At 38.3% G+C, this 24,080-nt stretch overlaps 1 protein-coding gene across 1 annotated transcript in view; it reads right to left on the reverse strand.

The window, feature by feature from the left end:
• The window catches only part of LOC130176168 (uncharacterized), a 30,511-nt gene extending 13,402 nt beyond the window's left edge, over positions 1-17,109 (reverse strand). The window contains exons 1-7 of the mRNA XM_056387104.1: positions 16,884-17,109; positions 14,813-15,608; positions 9,514-9,649; positions 8,356-9,370; positions 5,779-5,837; positions 4,415-4,721; positions 2,561-3,378 (exon numbers count right to left, since the gene is read on the reverse strand). Of these exons, the coding sequence (XP_056243079.1) occupies positions 2,561-3,378; positions 4,415-4,721; positions 5,779-5,837; positions 8,356-9,370; positions 9,514-9,649; positions 14,813-15,608; positions 16,884-17,046 (3,294 nt within the window). The 5' untranslated portion in view covers positions 17,047-17,109. The remainder of the gene's footprint in view (positions 1-2,560; positions 3,379-4,414; positions 4,722-5,778; positions 5,838-8,355; positions 9,371-9,513; positions 9,650-14,812; positions 15,609-16,883) is intronic.
• Between the last annotated feature and the right edge of the window lie 6,971 nt (positions 17,110-24,080).

Below are 24,080 nucleotides of genomic sequence, written 5' to 3' on the forward strand. Positions count from 1 at the left end.
TCAGTTCATCCTTGAGTCAACGTTTCTACCAAATTTGAAGAAATTCCCTTCCAGGCATTACAGAGATATTGTGTGAAAGCCAAAACTGTGTTTTATGAAATCATTACGCCCTTGAACTTTGACCCCCAAAATCTAAGTGAATGTTTGTGCCAAATTCAAAGGGACTCCCTTGAGGAGTTCTCGAGATATTGTGTTCACAAGGTCAAATCATTTTTTGTGAGGTCACAGTGACCTTGACCTTTAACCAACAAAATCTAATCAGTTCGTCCTTGAGTCCAAGTGAACGTTTGTACCAAATAAGAAGAAATTCCCTCAAGGAGTTACGGAAATAATGCGTTCACAAGGCCAATACCACGTTTTGTGAGGTCACCGTGACTGTGACCTTTCAGCTTCGACCACCAAAATCCGGTTTCATATTTGAGTCCAAGTTAATATTTGTGCCAAATATGAAGAAGTTCTGTCAAGGCGTTTCTGAGATGTCGTTTCCACAAGAATGGGATGGACAGACGGATAGATGGGCAACCAGAAAACAGTATGTGAAGAAAGTGAAGGGGTGTGAGGGTGACAATGTCAATAAAACTGAACCTGAACTTGAATTTCAAATCTGCTCAGAGTTGAATCCATTTTTAGGTTACCTTAGAAGTAGCAAGTATGTTACACCTGTAATATGTCCCGTTCACTACATATCTTTGAGTTACATTTATGAGATCCTTTTGTGTTTGTCTATAGCAAATATTAGTCAATAATCTGACAGATTTTTTTTTAAACTCTTAAATATCAGTATCCATTTTCAACTACAAAAACCCAGTCAAGTATTTCTTCAGACAAATAGTTTCAGTTTACTTTTGAAATATCACTCACCCTGAGATTTCTTATGTAGGTGAAAGGAATTCAGTTTGCAGTTCTCCCAACACTTTTTACATTACACAGAAACATCTCTGTTAAGAAACGTATCCCCATTGCTGGTCAAGCCACAGATCATTCCTTAGACTTCATATCTATTATCATAGATATACTTCCTATCATATATATTAAAACAAAAAGGTTTTTACTACAAGAAGTGAATGACCAAAGTACCAACTACTCAACAATCTATAGCATACTAATGCAGTTACACTGTAAGTTATACTGTAAGTGTATTTTGAGTACGTTCTACTAAGGACCCCAATGCATTGATCGTAAGAATTTTATTTGAAAAGGCATTTTAGTGCATTATGCAGGTGTAGTTTACACACGTCTACAAATCCTCCTGATGCTGTTGAATATTTAAGACAGTATGTGTAGAAGAAAAGCAACACATCACAACATACAGGTAAATGCCCTGCATACCGTCTGCCTATCTAAAACTACATGGAGGTTTAAACCTTATCAGCTGTATCACTGACATTCATCTTATAAAAAAAATTACATTCATGTGGACAATGATAAAAATAAAAGGCAGATAAAATTAAATAGTAAACATTTCAAATATGTTACAGCCAATTTGTCTCAAATTTAATTTCTAAATAATATAAAGTAAAAATTGAAACAAAATGATTTGAACTCAAAGTCATTTTACTATGGAGCTTTCAAGCTCACCTTGTGGTCTTCATTGGCAGATGGAGTTTGCTTAGTTAACTAGCCAAGCAAACTCTGATAGCTAATAATCCACAAAATGCTAGTAAATGGGTCTTTAAGTTAACATTTGTCAAACTGCTGTTTTCAAGGGCAAGAATAAACTTTCACACTCAACTTTAAACATTACTTTTACATTACTCTACATAAGAGGTCACTAACAATCTGCATGCTGTCCTGATCCGGACCCAGACGGCATCCTGTGTGAAGCCAGACATTGCTGCTGTTGTGTTACACACCACACCTCTGATTCCAGAAGGCTGGTATGCTATCACACACAGGAGCGACCAAATGCTGGATTTGTTAGGTTCAGTGTCAGCAAAGACGGCGTAATGGAAGATTTTCAGCAGCAGTATAGTGGGATCTGTTGAAAAGAGGCTTTAGCTAGGTGTACCAAATAAACTGTCAATTGTTTTATATCATGATATAGTAATTTTTCTGGAATGTTAATTAAACTATGACTTGAATATCTATCTTTATAATATTTGGCTAAAGTAAAGGTAATTGATGTCATTGATGAAAAAAAACAAAAACAAATAAATAGATGAATCAAACATGAAAAACCCATAAAGCCCCATTCACCAGTCTGGTTCATTGATTTGCAACATTGCCCTCAGTCTCAGCAGTCTCCAGATCCAGCTCCATCTCTGACCACAACACTAATTGGTAGGCATTGGTATTCCTCCTGAATGACAAGACTATGGTTTCAATATAATAAGTTACAACTGAGCTCAACCAGCAGCCTGGAGCGCTGCCCTCAGCAACACACTCATGGGATTTATTGGTCGACATCCATGTAAATCTTTTCCCGGAAACACTGTAGCTGTATGTAGCGTCCCCTGTGTGAACCTTCATGTGAGACTTTGGACTTGCTTTCCATTAAAAGTTCTTGCACGGATTGAGCAACTGTAGAGTTTCTCCCCTTTGTGGAATTTCATGTTTGAGCAGTTCCTTCAAATTCATTTTCACAAATTGACCAGCTGACAGCTCGATCATCTCTATGAACTGTCATATGGGATGGTAGAGTTTCCCTCTGGTTGAACATTTTTTCACACAGTGGTGAGGTGTGGTCTGACTCTGTGTGTGCTCTCATGTGTTTCCTCATGCCCGCTTTATAACGAAACTTTTTGCCACACACCGAGCAGCTAAATGGTTGCTCCCCTGTATGAATTATCACATGTTCCTGCAGATGTTGTTTCCGGCCGAATTTTTTACCACAGACTGAGCAGCTAAATGGTTTCTCTCCTGTATGACCTCGAATGTGTCTCTGCAGAGATCCCTTCAAGCTAAATTTTTTACCACACTCAGAGCACTTATATGTTTTCTTTCCAATACTACAATGACATTTTTCAACAATTATATGGACTTCATTATGTTTTACAAAAGTTGAACCTGGCTGAAGTTCCCTTGTCTCCTTCCACTCGTCATTACTGTATTCAGTCTCGGAATCAGAAGAGTCTGCTTCCATCTGTTGAGCTAAGCTGCTGGCTGGAGGCTCTGTTTCTCTGTTCTCCTCAGTTTGCCTTTGATGAAGCTGTGAGGACCGAGTCTCTTCATCATCTTCACTCTTCACAGGGACACTGGTGAACTTGGTGATATCATCTTCCTCAAGTCCTTGAAACTGCTCTCCCTCCTGACTGCTCCAGACTTCCCCCTGTTCCTCTTTAATGTGTGGGGGCTCTGGGTCCTCCTGGTCCAGACTGGTCCTCCAGTCCTGCTGCTCAGAGGGAACCTCCTGTTTAATCGCCAACAGCTGTGTAACATCTAAAAGAAAGAAGAAAAAGGATTCTTTGTTATGGAGAATCTCTGTTCGAACCACCACCAAAAACAGTCATGTGGTACAGATGAAACGCGAGGCTTCACACATCATCAGTGAGGTTATAATTAAGCAATATCACATGAGACGGAGTGATGCTGTACTGAATATCAGCCCGGCTGTGATTAGGTCATAGGTATGAGGCTGCTTATACAACAGTTCTACAAGCGCCATATTAGTTCAATAAACAACAACAGATTATGGTTTGTTTGTTTATTTTATCTTTCATTTGGCTACCCCAACACAATTGGTTCTGCAACAGGACTGGTACTGGGCTGTTGCTAAGCAACACAAACATTTTGACCTGCACAGTGCACACTATGATACTTGCTACTTTGTCTTCACGTTACCTCAGGTGTGCGCTGAAGGATCCAGGCTTCTTCCCTTCATCCTCTTCTGACGACCAGACATCATTTAATTCACATGTTATTCTGAAAATACTTTCATCTTTGCTAAATTTGTTACAATCTAAGATAGATTAACGGTTAATAGAACACCTGTGAAGCGGAGTGATACATGGAGTTAAAAGTCCCAGCGCTGTTGTACTCCGTCAGCACTCATGGAATCACTCTCGTCCAATAAAAGGACTTGGTCTGAACTAACTGTTGTGCTAGTCTAAAATGATATAAGCTCCACCGGAAGAGTTCAGCTGCACTTCGAAGCATCTAACTTTAACGTCACTAAGGACAATGGACTTATCGACAACATAGTGGGCTGTCTGTGTAAAAAGGGTTTATCTCTCTGCTCGCGACGGGCTGCCGGTTGCTATGCTCCGGACCAGCTGCCCCTTGTGGGAGGCTAACTGGGGTTTTTAATGTACTAGCAGCTGGCTACTAGCAACCAACCATTAAACACCACTGACTGCATTGATAAAAACACAGTCCCTCCCCCCAACATCACTCCGCCATTCATCGTTGGAAATAGTGTCAACGGACTAAACTGATGCCGTAATGAGATCGGTGAAGCAGAAAAAAGCCCACTAACCTGCTTTGGTTACCTGCCCTACAGGCCTCTCCACAACCTCCAACAGTCTGCGTTGGCGCTGAATCTCTTCTTCATATTCCGCTATAGTTGTTTCAAACAGTCGAAATATCTCTTCTACAGCCGCGCTCAGCCGCTGGTTCACCAGCGTCCTCAGAGTCCGGATTTTACACATTGTCACACGACGAACAGAAACAACTTCTCCGAACAGAGTGAAAAAAAGTCGGAGCGCAAGCGGCTGCTGCAGGTGTTGTGCCAAAAAGTGACTGCCTGCCAAAAAGTGATTTGCGTCCGCGGGTGCGCGCGCAGCCTGTTAAAGCTGAAAAGCGCAGTTCTATGCGTCTACAGCTGCTTTCTGGATCAAACAGCCATTACGAACAAATACAGTAACTGTATGTCCGAGCTAATAGTGATGTCATGTATGTGTGAGACGATAACGTTTATTTCAACAGAATTTGCGGCCATAAACGTGTTTGCTGTTTATAGTATAATCAGGCATGATATTAACGTGATTACAGTCAATAATGTTATTTCTATGTTTGTGTGTTTGTTATGTCTGATATCCTTGTTAAATAGACTGAAATTAACATGATGTATGTCTGACTTATGTATGCAATAAAGCCATTTGGGACTGAAAGGGTTTTCTGCCCCAAAATTACTTCAAATCACTCACCACAATTATGATTTGAAGATTATTCCTTAACCAGTACTCTTTACCTGTTGAAAACTCTGTAAAGGGCCAGTGCAACACATACAATGCAGTTTTTTACTTGCCAAAAATTGATTCCTGCTCCCAATTTGATACTGAAAGGGTTTTTTTTTTCCACAAAATGACTTCATATCACAAAATTAAATTATTCTATACATACATACATACATACATACATACATACATACATACATATATAAATACATACATACATATATACATACAGACATACATACATACAAACATACATACATACATACATAGATATATAAATACATACATACATACATACATAACCACAACTATCATAAAATGTGTGAACATCATGCGAACAAGATACAATTATATACATTCCAGATACATGCCAGTAGCTACAGTTGCTACTGGCATGCTACACAATTAATTTCCTTCTGCCTTTTTGTGGGTTCTTGACACAGCTCCTGTGGAACCACCGTGGGACAATCTCACAGCCAATCTGAATTTGACAACAGGAAAACAAAGAATTATGATTAAATTGTTATACAATTATAATTTTAAACACAATAAAACAATAAACAATCAATTTTGTTTTGTGCCTTCATGTCTTATGGAATTTGAAATAACGTTTAGGTTTTTTTAAATAAATCTAAAGAAGGACAAGGAAAACACAAGCAGTTACCCAATGAGTGTCCCCATCCAGTTCCCCAGAGAGACGACACAGGTCAGTCAAGTCATCTGCTAAAACAAGGAACAAGGATAATTTCCTTTAACTGTGAGCAATGTTTGTCAGAGTAAATGATAGCCTAATATATTAACTATAAAAAGGAAGAAAAATAAACACCTGTATTCTCCAGAGGAGAGACAGCAATGTTCTCTCTTATGGTGTTTACACCAGAAGTTGAATTGTCAAATTCTAGAGGTGATCCACCCAAGATGCACTCAGCAAACTGTGAATAAGAGGTGCAACAATGGATTTATTATGGGAAGGAACAGTAATCTTACAAGAAGTGTTTGAAAGTTATTGAACCACCCAATGCCCAAAATTAACAGTAGCATTAGTCTTTGTGTAATTTTAATTAATTAAAGCAACCCAATGTAACATGGAATGTCAGAATATTCTTAACTATTTTACATTCTAAATTTCCTCTGTATAGACATATCAAATAACTTGACTTTTGAGTAATACTCTTACTTTAACTTTGACAAAAAGGAGCATTGCACTTGTTCTGTGCAAATTTTTCATGAATTTATTTTCTAAAGCCTTTGCATCCACGCATGGTTATCAAACATGCTTTTGTGTAACGTCAAGAATTTAAGGCTAAATTCAGAGTTAGTTTTAGACCATCTAATAAATGATGGAGTTAATGTGATTAACATTAGCCTATTAATTCATGTTACAACTTTCAGATGTCTCATGAATGTTTCTAGATTGTCTACATGTAATCGTAATAGCCAGTGTGCGGATTACCAATTAAATGTGTTATTTTGATGATCCAAGAGCTGTAACTTGCTGCTGTAGATTCAATATTACTTTAATTCCAATCCTAACATTAAGCTTAATCATGCTGTAATACATAGCTTCAATGCACAGGCCCCACAGGATGTTGCATCATGTTGAAGTGGCTGAGGCTTTGTTTCCCCCCCCATCTTGAAGGATTTAGCCCCCTGTGTCTCATGAGTGACCTAAAAAGACAAATACATATAATCTATATATGCAGTATAAATTGGTCCAACCTTACTTTAACAGTCTTTTAATAAAGTAAATATTTATAATATCCACTGCATCAATGTCATTATAATTTTGATAACACCAAAATATGCAAAGTTTCTTACTGGTTCCAACCACATTTAATAGTGGAATAAAGCACAACAATGGAGAATGAGGAAGTAAAAACTGGATTTCAAAGGAAAGGAGACATAACTTAGACTTACAAATAAATCAAGTTTTGTAAAAGCCGAATTTATTTTTAGTACAGTACTGGAAAACAATATTAGTACAACCTTTTATTAGCTTAATTTTTTTTTCTCATTTGCTTGATAATTGGGATAGGAAATCAAAAATCTAAGATACAATAAAGTAAGACTCTAGGAAAGGGACTTATCTTAACATGGCTGGAAAGGATGATGAAAAATTATGCGGTGAAATAACAGCCTAAGAAAGGTCTCTATTATTAAAGTTCTGTAGCAGTGGGTGGATCACAAATATTTAACAGGCCTATCATTTTTCCAAAATGTATAATCCTTTTCTTTGAGTTTCTAACTTCCGCATCTAAGACTTTCCCCGAAGTAAATGTATTAACTTGTCTATTTGAGTTGTTGTAATGTATCGCTATTATGAAATAAGCATTATACTGTACTGACTTGATAAATTCTGCCATATTGGCACGTTTAACATCTAATTATCTATACATAACTTTAATTCACAGCTCAGATACACAGATGTTATTTCCTTGTCCATGATTTTTTACCTATTGTACTTACAGTGTCCTAAAAGAATGCATACTAAATTACCTCGTGATGTCCTTGCAGTGTTCAACAGATGTTTTTCTTTCACCCAGTGGATCCAGAAAAACAGTTTTTCTCTCTGCTGGTAAGATCACCTAAATATAGAGTTACAATTTAATAAATATGCTGTATGAGTAGCTTTGTAGTTCTTCAGCAATACTATGCAGACTGCATGTGCAGCTGAAGAACATGTACACACACACACACACACACACACACACAGTAATTTTAAATATACATACATATAAAACACAATACCATCAAGTTGAAAAAAATAATTACCACGAGCATCCAGTGATGACCCTCACTGACAATGCCCACGATGAATTTGTACAGCCGGGGGACAATCTGTAAGATAACATAACAAATCAAAAATGTGTAGTGATTATAATATATTGTGCATTATTTCTTAGTACAATAACATGAGATAATATTGTTTAATACCTTAATTTTGGGGTTTTTTTCTCTGCCATATCCGTGTAATTTCAAAGGAGTCCAGTGCAAAAGCCCTCTCTGTGTTCTCCTCATTATATTTGTTTACAAGCAGGGTCAGATATGCATTGATAACCTGTAATTTAAAAATAAAAGGTTAAAAACATATTTAGCATGTCAAACAGTAAATCAAATTGTGTGTGCCTAACTGAAAACTATGGTCAACAGGTAAACCATTATAAAAGAAAAGAATGTTAACACCTCACCTCACTTTCGAACTCCCTTTATGGACCAGTGTTAAAAATGTCCCAACACAAACCAGCAGAGGACGGGATGGTAGGCGAGCCAGCAGAGGACGGGATGGTAGGCGGGCCTGAGGAGGACGGGATGGTAGGCGGGCCAGCAGAGGACGGGATGGTAGGCGAGCCAGCAGAGGACGGGATGATAGGCGGGCCAGCAGAGGACGGGATGGTAGGCGAGCCAGCAGAGGACGGGATGGTAGGCGGGCCAGCAGAGGACGGGATGGTAGGCGAGCCAGCAGAGGACGGGATGGTAGGCGAGCCAGCAGAGGACGGGATGGTAGGCGAGCCAGCAGAGGACGGGATGGTAGGCGAGCCAGCAGAGGACGGGATGGTAGGCGAGCCAGCAGAGGACGGGATGGTAGGCGAGCCAGCAGAGGACGGGATGGTAGGCGAGCCAGCAGAGGACGGGATGGTAGGCGGGCCAGCAGAGGACGGGATGGTAGGCGGGCCAGCAGAGGACGGGATGGTAGGCGAGCCAGCAGAGGACGGGATGGTAGGCGGGCCAGCAGAGGACGGGATGGTAGGCGAGCCAGCAGAGGACGGGATGGTAGGCGAGCCAGCAGAGGACGGGATGGTAGGCGGGCCAGCAGAGGACGGGATGGTAGGCGAGCCAGCAGAGGACGGGATGGTAGGCGGGCCTGAGGAGGATGAGATGGTGGACCAATCCACTGAAAGTTTGTATAGAACTCTTGGTTGTTCCTCCGTATATGCAGCCAAGTGATCTGTATTGATTTTTGGGATCATCACTCCTTGGCTGTCTACAAGGTTCACACTTTTCCCTGCAATTGCCAAAATGGTGTATGACCCAAGGTAAGTTGGATCCAATTTACCCCCTGTCCTCTGCTGGCTCTGAACATTTAATCTCAAGACCTTCATGCCCACCTGAAAGTAGGGAGTAGGCTTTGTGCCTTTCGACTTTTTGTGAGGTTTGTCCTTGCTGTTAAGGATAGCACTCTGAAGAGCATCATCAAGCTTGAGGACGTCCTCTGTTACCTCCTCAACAGACAGGTTGTCTTCAATACTGCTATCCACCTATGAAATTATTTCACAATTTAATTAAAGCACTAATACATACATTGTGCTCATGTTACATTATGACTATATTTAAAATGTTTGTTTCATCAATATACAAAGTGCAACTCACCCTGTATTGATCAGGTATTTGAGATGGAAACCTCGCCTCTCTCCCGAACATTAAAAAAAGATGAGTATTTGGTCGTCATTTGGCGCTTTGTGCTCAGGCCAAACATGACAGCGTCCAAATGCTTGTCCCATTCATTAGTTTTTTCCTGGACCAATTTGGACAGTGCCCTAGAAAAAAAGAAAAAAAGAATAGAGCAGTTCTTAAAAAGTTTTTAAGTCTTTAATACATTTTTTTGGATAAGAAGTAAAAAATTATTTAAAAGTGTTACTTATCACATGTTAAAATAGACATATCTCTGGATGGTGCCATTCATCTTCTCCACCAGCCCATTAATCTGTGGATGGTAGGGTGAACAAAGGCTTCTTTGTATCCCTAGTATTTTTCAGACATTTCTGTTTATCTGTATTTGGAATAAATAAAGACAGTAAATAAAAAATATTCATAGATGGAATAAGATGTGACTGGGATAGCCAGTGAATATAATAGTTAAATAAGCCATTACCAAAATTCTGTATATGATAAATGTTCGTTATATATTTATTTCATGTCAGTAGTTATTCAAACATACTTCGTTCACAAACTCCCAGCCTTGATCAGTCAGAATCCTCTTTGGAGCTTCAAACTGATAAAAAAATTTGAGGATGCATTGAGTTACTTCCTCTGCAGTTTTAGATTTGATGGCGTATGCCTGGGGCTACTTGGTTAAATAGTCAATCAGTACACATATATACGGATTCCCTGTAATGGTGGTTTTTACTTTCCCGTTTAGTCCATTACAATCAGCTCAAACGGTTTGGTAACCTATAATACAGAAAATATTGATTGATTAATGTGTCATATTTCCTGTAAAATTTAAATTTCTGTTAATAACTTATTTTCAGTCAAAGATGATATAAAAACAATACCTCTGTTGTTGTTTTTTACCTTTTATTGGTTTGTATTCCACCTCCTGTTTGATGATCACACCGCTGGCCCGGCATGCAGTACACTGGTTCACCTGACATATGAAACAACAACCAAAAAACAAACTATCATTTTCCCCATCCGTGTGATTTAGAATGTCATAAAAAAGTTTTCATTTTAGCGTCACTTAAGAGTTTAGAGTGTATAGGATGTCGCAATCTGTGCGTTCTCAGGTTAATTGAGATGATGTAACTGTAGATTTTGAACACGTCACACCTCTTTCTGTGCATGGAACTTTGGTTAATACCTGGATGTGGACGTGTCGATCAAATATGCGCGGACATCTCAATCAAGTATGCGTGGACAATCTCTCTCTCTCTCTCTCTCTCTATATATATATATACATATATAATACACATATAAATATATATTTATATATCTACAAATATATATACCTTTTAAGTCAAACATTAAGAGCTGGAATCAATTTTTTACTACTGTACTGGTTATGGTATAATCTTCTAAATATAACTCTGATGAGTGATATGAAGTCATTTTGTGGAAGAAAAACCCTTTCAGTATCAAATTGGGAGCAGGAATCAATTTTTGGCAAGTAAAAAACTGCATTGTATGTGTTGCACTGGCCCTTTACAGAGTTTTCAACAGGTAAAGAGTAGTGGTTGTGGTATAATCTTCAAATCATAATTGTGGTGAGTGATTTGAAGTAATTTTGGGGCAGAAAACCCTTTCAGTCCCAAATGTCTTTATTGCATACATAAGTCAGACATACATCATGTTAATTACAGTCTATTTAACAAGGATATCAGACATGACAAACACACAAACATAAAAATAACGTTATTGACTGTAATCACGTTAATATTATGCCTGATTATACTATAAACAGCAAACACGTTTATGGCCGCAAATTCTGTTGAAATAAACGTTATCGTCTCACACATACATGACATCACTATTAGCTCGGACATAGAGTTACTGTATTTGTTCGTAATGGCTGTTAGATCCAGATGAAAGCAGCTGTAGACGTATGGAAACTGCGCTTTTCAGCTTTAACAGGCTGCGCGCGCACCCGCGGACGGAAATCACTTTTTGGCAGGCAGTCACTTTTTGGCACAACACCTATTCGCTTCTGCTTCTTCTTCTTCTTGATTAATTGCGGATGGCACCTAGCGTTTTAGGTGCATTACCGCTGGATACAATGCTGGATTGTGGGCCAGAGTTCCCGATTTCCACGAGGACTGGATAAATAAATAAACAAACGAACGAAAAATAAACGAACAAACAAACAAATAAACGAATGAACAAATTCTATTTATTAACGTAGTTTATTTTAAGAACATTTATCTTCCTCATCGTTAAATTACTTCTTAAAATGAAATGTGTATGTGCAGTTCATGGAGTCAATACTCTCACCCCACAACTCTTTAATTCATTCTTTAGATTTTCTCTGTGTGTTTTATAATTCTGGCAGCGACATGAGACATGTTCAGCCGTTTCTTCCTCTGAGCCACATTCACATAGTCCTAGATGTTTCCCCATTAAATGCATTGCTTTATTTAAACCTGTGTCCTAATCTCAGACATGATATAATCGTTGTTTTCATTTCGACAGTGTTGTTTCCTTACCAAGCAGTGATGATATTTCTCTGTATAACTGCTTTGGCTTTACTCAAAGTAACCACATACTCTCCAAAATTTGCTTCTGTTTCAGAGCTTTTTTAACTAGAGAATATGTTATTTCATTCCCCTCAATGCCTCTATGAGCTGGGATCCCCATAATCCAGACTGCTGTTTCGATACAATGAAGTCTGAATAGTGTTTCAAATACATCTGTAACACAGTCAATTATACAGCAGTATCTCACAAAATCTGTGTTAATAGTTATAACCCGACAGGTTAGCCTCCAGCGTCACTATGTGGAACGTTTGAAAGTTTCTGTTTCCCTATGTGCACTTCCGTGGGCTCCCCACTATAAAGTGGAGTCTCCCTCCTTTACTTCTCCTGTCTTGCTATTGTACTCCACAGGAGAGGTAAGTGACAACACTGTGATAGAGGTAATTTCCATGTTTTAGCCTTTCTGTTAAACTGTGTTCATGTGCTCAATTGCTATCTTAAATTCATTGTGTAGTACACTAATATATTGTGTCGTTTATTTTGTGTAGGGGCTAAGTTACATGATCACAATTTCCCGGAGGATTTTATTATTTACCTCTTTTGTTGGAATAAATGGTGATTGCCTCCCACAATGTCCTGGTGTTGGCCTCTTCATCCAAACACTACACACACAACGCTAAACACTAACCGGTTACTTTTCATGGAGGAAATTTTGTCTGTTTTGGGATTACATGGAGCGGAGTGATATCAGTAACTGATATAATATGACCTTTTTTAGTTTACTTTGTACTATCCACTGCATTGTCATTTCAATAGCTAACATCCCAACTGTTCTGGGACAACAAAAGTGAATCCAGTGTTTCTATTTCTCCTTTGGTCCATCTGTATTCATTGGAATTAATGTTTTGTGTTGTTCTGACTACATCTGCCCACCTCGCTTGATACCAGTGTCAAATCTAGTGCTAGACTGTTACCATAGACTGTATATAAAAAGGCTGTACCCATATGTACCTCCCATCATTACGACACATCATCCAATAGTTGTATTATCTCCTTATTTGTATCTGTCTTTTTCCCTGCCTATAAGCTGCTATGTGAATGACAATCCCCACACCAAAAATATGGTCCCTAGTCTGTCCATGAATCCATATCTAGCTTTCTACATGGTTATAATATATGATGGCAAACTGTCCTTCATTTGTCCATATTTCTACCACTATATATTCTTCCCATTTTCCCTAACAACTCTGAATGGAATATTCTCTTTGACACACCAAACAGCACTGTAATGTAAAATTCTAACATTAGGTTTCACCCATATATATGTATGTACAAGCATCTAGTACAGGGAAAAAGTATGTGTGAGTGTGTGATGTTATCCCCATTTGAATGATTATCACATCTCACGTCTGTGACAGCAGGCTTTTCAACCCACATGAGAGTGGCCATTCTCAACCTTTGTAAATACTTTGCCGTCAGATGTGGTCAGTGAACACATCACACAACCTAATCCATTTTAGCATAACCTGGCCTTCATCTGTACAGTCTAGAATTGCTGTGTAAGGAGTATGTTGCCAATTCATATTGAATGATGTCTGCTTACTTTGTTCTTACTTATAACTTTGTTTTACAAATGACTTTACATTCCTGTGGCATATTTGTAGTACATGTTATTTGACAGATTTTCTACTTCATTACATTTTCTATTCTCTATTGTTGTTTGCTTCATGACAGAAACCCCACATAAATACTGCTAATTCAGCACATGCGGTGGTGAAAATACATTGGTTCATCCCAAAGAGAACATGCTCCCCCATCATCTTGAAGATAGATAAAAACTTTATTCATCCCCCTGTTGCAATGTAACATCATTCAGTGATGCACCGTGTCAAGTACCTGTTCCTGATAAATGTATAAAATGAATGCTATAATTCTACGTTTAGCTGATGGAGATGGAGCATAAAAGGTTTGCCCCATGATAACACCCTAGAGTTGTAAAATCTTATCTTATCGTATTCTAAACCAATGTGCATCTTCAAACCCCAAGACTTATCGTGTCCATCCATAGTCTCACTGGGAGTGGATGCAACACACCAGTGTAGTGTTCTGACCACAGCTTAACTCAGCTAAACCTGTACAGACCTGCATTAACATGTGTCTTCAGTGATCCGATCACAAGTGGTCAGTAGTGTCTGCAGTGATGACTTGTGATCAGATCTCACTTCCCGCTTTATATGCAAATAAGCAGGTATGAGTTGCTGTTTTTAGCCAATCCAACAGACAGGACTGTGTGTGTGTGTGTGTGTGTGTGTGTGTGTGTGAGTGAGTGAGTGAGTGAGAGTGAGTGAGTGAGTGAGTGAGTGAGTGAGTGAGTGAGTGAGAAAGAGAGAGAGAGAGAGAGAGAGTGGGGTAAGAAGGGGTGGAGTGAATCAATGCTCACAGCTCTACAGTGAAATCAGGTTTTACTCATTTGAAATAAATTTAAAATATTATTTGGTTTCAGTATAAACTGTGTTGGGACTAATCAGACTGTGACAGTAGAGTAGTTGTTCCTTCAGTGTGGTCCAGGACACATTCACGTTCACACTGCTAAAAGAATATGGACACATGTGGTCCAGACCTCCTCTGAATGTGGTCTGAGTGATTGGATCTCAAATGCGTCCTCAATGCGTCTTGGGTGCGTTCACACCTGAACTGACCGCTGACCGCTTGTGATTGGATCACTTGAGATGGATGTTAATACCAGGTCTGAACAGGGCCTCAGTTTGAAAAAAACAGCCTATACAGCTTCACTTGTTATTGCTTCCACCTGCACATTTATGGCTTTTAACATGTGATAGCAAACTAAAGGTCCGATCACAAACACTGCAGCTGTACGGTTTCTCTCCTGTGTGAACTCTAATGTGTCTCTTCAAAGTTCCCTTTTCACTAAAACGTTTTCCACAGAATGAGCAACTGAATGGTCTCTCCCCTGTATGACTTCTTAAGTGTATGACTAATGTCTTCTTTTGACTAAAACTTTTGTTGCAGACTGAGCAGCTGAATGGTTTCTCCCCTGTATGACTTCTCATGTGAGTCTTGAGATTGACCTTTGCACTGAAGCTTTTGTTACAGACAGTGCAGGTGAACGGCTTCTCTCCTGTATGGCTTCTCATGTGGGCGTGGAGATTTCCTTTGCAACCAAATCTTTTGTCACAAACTGTGCAACTAAATGGCCTTTCCCGGCTATGAGATTTATTATGATTGGCAGTGCTGTCATTTTTTTCTTGTTGTCCTGTCTCCTTCCAGTCGTCATTACTGTCCTCAGTCTCTGATTCACAACAGTATAAAGACAGCAGCTGATGATGGCTGTCAGTCTGTGCTTCCATCTGTTGAGCTGGGCTGCTGGCTGGAGGCCCTACCTCTCTGTTCTCCTCAGTTTGTCTTTGATGAAGCTGCAAGGACTGAGCTGTGTCTTCATCGTCTTCACTCTTCACAGGCACAGTGGTGAATGGGAATTCAGTAGTATCAGACTCCTTCAGTTCTTTAAGCTGTTCTACATCCTTACTGACACACTGTTCTTCCTGTTCCTCTTTAATATGCGGGGCTTATTGGTCCTCCTGGTCAAGTCTGGTCCTCCACTCCTGCTGGTCTTGTTTTCTGACAATCAGTTTTTGGACACCTGGAGGTAAAACTGAAATACAGAAAAAAGCTATTAATATAATGTATTTGATAGTTGACAAACACATTGTACATTCTTATGTCCCAGGATGCTTTACTGTGAAAATGTTGTATTGAAAATTCAACCTAGGCTCTCTAATGGTTCCTAAATGAGCTTGTCAATTTGATAGCACATGAGCTGTAAATACACACAAGTACACACACACATGCTGCAAATTCAGAAAACATCTTCATCACTAGTTGTTCAATACCCAATTGTGACTTTTGAAGTTAAAAGCATTGAACAACAAGTGCGTCCCAGCAGGTTCATCACTGTTTAGTGTCCCCTGGAAACACTTCTTTTGTGTTGTGAGTATTTGCAGCTCATGTGTTGTCAAATTGAAGATATTCTCTGTAGTTGTTTGTGTTTGATCTGTTTACATGTATTTTCTGATGATGCAGTGCATTGAGCTCCCAGGGCCACCGTAGATATATCTGAAATAAGCTAATCGGGGTTTAACCAGTGGATTCCACTGGGCTGGCCACTTCCCGAGCTTATCAGGAGAAAGACTCAACTTCATACACCAAGTCGCAGTATCACTCCTTCTTAGCAACAATCCTTAGTAACTCGTTAACTGACGAGGACTGATCTGAAGATGATCTTGTATGAAAAGACACAGTGTGATTTCTGCCCATGATTGAAAAATTCCCTGAGGTGTTGATCAATGTGTCATCCTGACATTTTCACTTTAGGGCACTACAACTTTCCATCTGCAAACTGGCTTGGCACACTTGATATCTGACTAACAGAGTAATTATAATGAGAAAACAAGCTTTGTTATAGATAAGAGGATAATTATTTCATTAACCCGGAATAACAACAAATCGTTTTCTCCTGATATCTTTCTATCTAGGATTAACTAACTTTGTTATCTTGAGATAACGGGATAGAAAAATATTTGCAAGTCTGGCCTTTCTCGGCTTCCATATAATTCAGTAGTTTTTTGCATGTTGAAACATTATTTGCATTATTTGCTCCACGCTTTTATTATGAAGGTTGAAATCAGTCAACTTCCGTCTTTGCTGTGGATTGATGTAAAACAGCTGTGGAGGCTAACAGCCTGACTCTGTCTCTGCTGTTCAGTTTGTTATTGTCCAGCTTCGACCTTGTAAAGCAGCATTAAAGACTTTGATCAGTTCTCTTTAACGAGGGGCCTTCACGGACCTGTGTGGGTGTCGGGCTTGTCAACATCCTCCAGCAGTCTTCGCTGCCGATCGATCTCTTCTTCGTAGGTTGATATGGTTGTTTCCAGCAGCCTGAAGATGTCTTCTACAGCAGCGGTCAGTCTCTGGTTAACGAAAGCTCTCAGCGTTTCAATCGTGGACATTTTCACACAGTAACCGGTCAGTGAGCAGTCAGTATGTGGCTGCCTCTTCCTCCTGCTGCCGCTCCTCCCGCTGACAAGCCCGGAGCCCCTCCCTCACACACACACACACACACACACACACACACACACACACACACACACACACACACACACACACACACACACACAAACACACACACACACACACACACACACACACACAGACACACACACACACACAGACAGGGGCCGTTTCTGGCTTTTTGGGGGCCCTTATTTTGTCAAACTACAATGGATAGATTCCTAACCCTTTTAGGTGATCCACAAAGATGCAACAATCTATTACATTTTAAGAGGAAAACAGGCTGGAGTTGTGAAAACAAAAATCTGAAGTTGTTCAGCCCAAGCAAGAACTGATAGAAAATGATAATACAAGGTAAACAATGGGGATCCTCTATATGTCAATAAATGAAACTGATGCAGTGTTCCTCAAAAATATTTATTTTAAATTGTAAAAAGAAGGTTCTTAAACATTTAACATAACTTAATATAATATTTCTCACACCACCAACCCAAAACTATAATAAATAAATAAATAAAAAATTAAATTGGGCCAAGCCCAACAATAAAAAACTAAAAACTAGTATGAAAAATACTACTGTTAAGGTAGTAAGGAACCTTTCACATGTAACACAAGCCCTTCAGGACCATTTTGGATCTCTTGCTGTTTTTTTAGGCCATTGCACAAGATGAACAGAAATCAACATATCACCTAGAATGAAAACACAATAAACCAGCATATATTTTAAAGTGCAACAATGAAAACAAACCAATAATAAAAAGAATACTTATGTTGTAGTTTTAAAGGAACCATATAGAACTATATAACATGATCACAACGTGATCATTATCTGTATCATCACAGTCTTATGTTTTAACCTGATCTACCCTAAGCCCCTCAAAACCTCTGCTTCTTGGCTTTTGTAGAAGCAAAGTCATCAATTATGTCATCATATGAGAGCTGCTTGCAAATCTCATGATTGATGCTGATTATGGCAAAACCAGTGAGGCGATCCTGTCCCACAGATAACCTTAGGTAGGTGTAGTGCAGTCATGTCATCAGATGGCAAGCTCAGCAAGTTGCGTATTTCCACAGCCATCTCCTTTCCATCAATGTCACCTTCATCTCCGGTGCTTAATGTGCTGCAGAGGTCCATCCAGTTTTTTGAAATTGAGCAGCACTCCAAATCTGGCTCTCACTTCACCCAGTGTTTCAAACCTATCCTTTAAAGATTCAATGGCTGTGTCAACAACCACATTAAAGAATGCAGTGTCAAGATTCTCCATGGCATCTGCAATAGTAACCTCTGGGGCTTCATAGGCAAAGTGTTTTTTTGTGCTTCTTAGTCTCTTCTCTTTCAGCACAGCCTCCACATTCATTTCCTCACACGTCTTTAGCAGAGGCCTGAGCTGAAGCAAAGCCAGACTCTCTGTAACTTCTCAGTGATTTTTGTGCCTTTGTGAGGAGGTCAACTGCCACATCAAGCTGCATTGCAGCAGACCGCAGGAGCTTGCTAACATGGTTCACTTGGTTTAGAGTGTCCTACCATACCACTGTGCAAATGAGAAAGCGGTACAACCCAACCTCTTCTGCCAAAATTTGGGCTTTGACCTTGGTCAGAGGATCTGTCACTTTGTCCCTGACCTCCAACAACGCCTCCCTTATGTGAGAGGCCTGGTACCGCACAGCCTCTATGCTGTTGATACGGCTCTCCCACTTCATTGCAACAGTCACATGTTTCTGTACAATGCCAAAGCAGTTGATGGCTTCTGTATTTGATATTGACATCAATATTTGAATCAATAATATTAATGAACATATAAGTGACGAAGTTTATTTGTAATTAGTACCAGGCACACAGTCATCAGACTCATGGTGAGGATATTTCGTGGTGGCTAACGAGGTTTGAACAAGCTAGCTTACATGCCAAGGGACACCAACAGAGGAAAAGGAAAACAAGAAATGGAGGCCAACGTGAGTAACACTTAAACTCCCAAGGAGCACCTGAATGTAACAGCAACAGAACAAATGGAGATGAAAATGTGCCACCACCAGTTAACCCGCCTGTGAAACCTGTCACTAAGTTGAATGTGACGGTAACGGTGAAGGTATTAGTGGCAGTGGCAACTTGGAGATCTTTGCAGCAATTAAGGAACTTTCAAATTTCTGTTTAAATTTCTGCCATTGGAATGACAACAGAAACAACTTCCAAACAAATTGAGAAACTGTCATCTATTGTGGAACTTCTTGTTGTGGATTATTATTGTGTGACTACATCCTGAAACACACACAGTCGGAGATTAAGAGTTGAAAAAAGAGAATCAGCTCCTGAGAACGTGGATTGTGGAATGTAAGCACTAGAGTTGGAGATGGGCACTGAAACTACATGGACTGAAGGAGGAGGCCAATGAGGATGTGAGAAAAGAAGTGATTAAGTTGCTCCCGGTCATAATGAATATCTGGAGGAGGGTGGCGACATAGCCAATTGTCCTCGCCAAAAAAGAAAGGATGGATCCTACTGGTCTACTATCATCTTGTTTGCACTTCACCGTATACGCGACGCTGTTTGGAAGTGTGCAAAAGGATTCAAGGATAATAATCTGACGCTTGCCGAGGCTTTGTCTCCTGAGGACGGGGTTGCAGGAGAGAAACTCTGGCCTCTTGTGGACAAAGCAAAAAAAGGAAGGGAAAAAGGCTTCATCACCTTCATTACCCTTTGCTCTGATAGATGGAAAGAAGATCGATCACGTGGGCATGAATTAATTCTTGTGGGCTCTGATGAATTGAGATTTTCAGAGTTTAACAATCTGCTGAACACGTCCCACCAAGACCTCCAACTGTGAGGTAAAATAATATACTGAATATATTGCCTCAACTCTTGTCAGTGGTCTGTGTGTGTGGAATATGGTTGGCTACTGAACAGGTCATCATCCTCACCAAGCAACACCTGGTAACACTGCCTTAAGTTATCTTGTCCTTAGGGTTCTATAATTTGGTGCAGCAGTTTACCCTTTTGCTCAAAATGAATGGCCCAAATCTAGTATAGCTACCTATTTAGATAATATATATTTATATATATATATATTTTTTTATTAATTTAGTTATTTACAAATGTACAATAGTTTATAAAAATAAAAATTTTATATTATTATATATTAATTATAAAATTAAAGTTTATAATAACTTTACTTCAGTTATCAGTTGAATATAGTTGTTATGGTAAGGGCTGCTTGTACTTCATTATACTTCATTATCTTAAATAATACAGCTGTATTCTTGAGTCACAACATATGTTCAACATTCGAATGGTTGTTCATCACTCCCTCTTCAAAGGAGACTAAAACACATCCTAAAGTTCTTGTTAGCTGTTTAATTGAGGGCTTCAAATTTTCTAATTTGTTGATTTCTGTTTAATTTTTATAATTTCTTTGATGGATTTTTAGTTAAAATCCTTAACTGTAATTTCATTTAATGTCAGGGGTATTTGTGATGCAAGTAAGAGGAGATAAACTTTTTTTATTCTGTAAAAGAAGTGAAGCCGGTTTAATATTACTACAGGAAACTCATTCATGTGAGACAGTGAGGAAATGGCATCCAATGTAGTCATGGTTCCAACCACTTTGCAGGAGTCGCGGTTTTCCTGCTTAGAATTAATGGGGAAATCCTAGAGATAATTCCGTCAAATGATGGCAGTTGGATTGCTATCACACTTAAACAGGATAATTGAATTTTTATAGTGTGTAATATTTATGGCTATAACTCACACTCCTCCAACAAGCTCCTTTATTCCCAGATAACCTCAAAACTAAATGAGCTCTTCTATAAATGTTCGGAATTTTATATAATTTTTTTGAAATTCATTCTCTAAATCCAGGATTGATCTTTTTCTGATGTCTGATGTCTGATGTGCTATTCACCTTGTTAAAGGTGCCTGTCATTCATTTGCTCCTTTGTCAGATCATAAATGAATTATTCTTAAATTATGTGGCCTACAGGATACTCCAAAACTAAGAGGCTACTGGAAATTTAATAATGCTCTCCTTAAGGACAATGACTTCAATGGAAGTGTAAAATGGTTGGTTGGTGAAATATTAACGTATATTGGAAATTGTGTTGCAAGCAAAAAGAGTACTTTAACTTTGTCTCCTATTTTATGGTAAGTTATATACATCTGAATTCAATAACTGAATGAAAAATCAAATAATTTTATCAGTAAAATTAAAAAACATATCCCTACTATAGACGAGGACCTTAAGACACTGTGATTCAGATCTGACACTAAATGAAATAAGAGCAGCTCTTTTTCCAGTGAAAAAAGGAAAATCGTCAGGTATTGATGGTCTTTCAGTTGAATTTTACGTTTCATTTTTGGGACCTTATTCAAAACCCTTAGAATGTATCAGTCAGGGAGAGATGACTACAACAATGAAACAAGGTGTCATTTCACTTATTCCAAAATTGGATAAAGATACTTTATTCATAGATAATTAACTATTGATTACAAAGTTTTGGCCATGGCTTATGCAAATAGACTAAAGACAAGACTCGTTGTTGATCAAATCGTTGCTGAAACACAATCTAGTTTTATTATTATATTATTATTAAGGCCAGAATATTATTAATAATATAAGACTTGTATTAGATTATTGGACTATACCGACTCAGTACATTCTGAAACTTTCATTCTTTTCTTAGATATTTATAAAGCCTTCGATATCCATTGAACATAAGTTTTCTTATAGAATGCCTTAAATTGTTGGATTTTGGTAACTCTTTTCTAAGTATAATTGATATGTTTTATAAAGGTATCAATAGCTCTGTGATCATCAATTTCAACTCCTCCCATAGATGTGATACAAAATGCAGTGTCAGACAGGGCTGCCCCTTTTCACCCTTTATATTTATTTTAGATGCTGAAATATTATCCTTAAATATTATGAATGAGCCAGATTTTTTTTTTAAAGGAATTTCTATATTTGATAGGGAAATAAAAATTTCACAACTTGCTGTTGACACGACTATTTTCTTAAAAGATAAAGATCAGTTGATGAAGGCTTTTGATCTTGTGGAAAGTTTTCACAAGCTTCAGGCTTGAAGCTTCATGTATCAAAATGTGAGTTGTTGCCCATGCAAAATTGTGAAGATGTGTTAATTGAAAATATTCCTGTGGAGAACACAGTTAATTATTTGGGCATTCACATAAAAATACTCTATAGCTAGACAGCAACTGAACTTTAATGGAAGGATTAAGAAAACAAAGAATAGCTTCAAAGAGTTCTAACATTATATGGCAGGGTTCTTTTGTCTAAAGCTGAGGGCCTCTCTCACTTTGTTTATCTTTCCCTTTCTCTTTTTGTTAATGACCCTACAAGAAAAGAATTTCACAAGTTATTCCTTGACTTCATTTGAAAAAATAAACCTCATAAACTTAAAAAGGCAGTACTTTCCAACAGTGGAGCGGATGGAGGTCTTGAAGTATTAGATTTCATTGATATTGTGAATACCTTTAAAACTAATTGGCTAAAAAGATGTCTGGCAAATCGGTGTCTCTTTTGTTCTTTGTTTTGGTGGTCTCTCTTTTGTTCTTACATGTAATTACTCACCTAACAAACTTCCTGTGTCATTATCTAATTTTCATCAGCAATGTCTTCTTGCCTGGAAGTTATGCTTCATTCACAATTTTTCTGCGCACAAAACCTTATGGAACAATGAGAATATAACCATTAAAAAGAAATCTCTTGATTTTTCTCTTCACCACCAGAGGACCCTGTTCACTGTGAGATGTGCTGAACGCTACCCTGTGACAGCAGCAGCTGGAAATGACTTTACAGTCATCACATTCAAGAGCTACTGTATCACAAATCAAGTTCCCCTCAGTGTCGCTCTCTTTGGGTTCTACCTGACTTCACTATCAGCTGATCATCATCCGGCTCAGTGTCGTCAGCTCTCCAGCTCTGAGTTCATATGAATCACAATCAACATGAGTCAATTACTAAACATGATATGAGATCAAAAACACACAAATTCAGTAAGGTGAAATTTATACAGTGTAACCTAGATTTAGAACAACAAGAATAGAAACAAGAATTTGAATAAGCCATCATGAACATGTTACACATGTAAAAAGTTAAAACGTCAGCATGTTCCTGCTGCCAAAGCAGAGAGGAAGAGTCATTAAAGTCTGAAGGTCTGTTTGACCAAAATGTTGAATTTATTATTTTATTGGAGCTAATTAACAGTATATGGATTTTATTTTATTATTTATTTATTTATGTATTTCATATGACTTTTGGGTGAATTTTTTCATTTACAATTATCATCGCAAAGTCACAGACTTTTGTCAATGTCAGGATTCTGCACTGACTCTCGTTTAGTTTCAAAAGTATGACAATAGTAAAGAACCCTTTTATTTTAATTAGTTTTTTTAATAGAGCACAAGCTGTAAGAACACTTATGACTGTAAAGCAAATAAATAAAATATATCTGATTGTCATTTGTTATATTGTAAGTCATGTAGATTAGATTATATTCAGAAATCTTTCTTCACAATAAAATTTATTGTAGAATATGCTGTAACAAACCCCTTTTTGATTGTCCTTTGTCATTGTTAAAATATGTGTACCTCTTTCTGAGTATCTCACAAGCCACTCATTCACTAAACTGCAAAATGTTGTAGGAGCTAGGTTGCAAACCTAAAAAAATGTTGAAATTAACTTGCACAAAGTTTTCAAAGCAAGCATTGATGTTTCTTAACTGTCATGTTCTCCTTTCAAATGAAACATCTAAATTGAAATATAATAGAAAAATGTGGTTTGCTTATTTGCTTATTGTTTTCTTAATCTAAATTTTTTTTTGTTTAATTTTAAAAAATAGAAATAAAATTTTACTCACATTGAGTAGATTTCACTCTTCTTTGCCTATTTTGGATCCATTTTAAGTCTGATTACAAAAAGAGATGTCAATCACTCAGGTTATAGGTGACACACTGTGATGG

The sequence above is a fragment of the Seriola aureovittata genome, chromosome 10, assembly GCF_021018895.1.
Source record: "Seriola aureovittata isolate HTS-2021-v1 ecotype China chromosome 10, ASM2101889v1, whole genome shotgun sequence".
NCBI classification, from domain to species: domain Eukaryota; kingdom Metazoa; phylum Chordata; class Actinopteri; order Carangiformes; family Carangidae; genus Seriola; species Seriola aureovittata.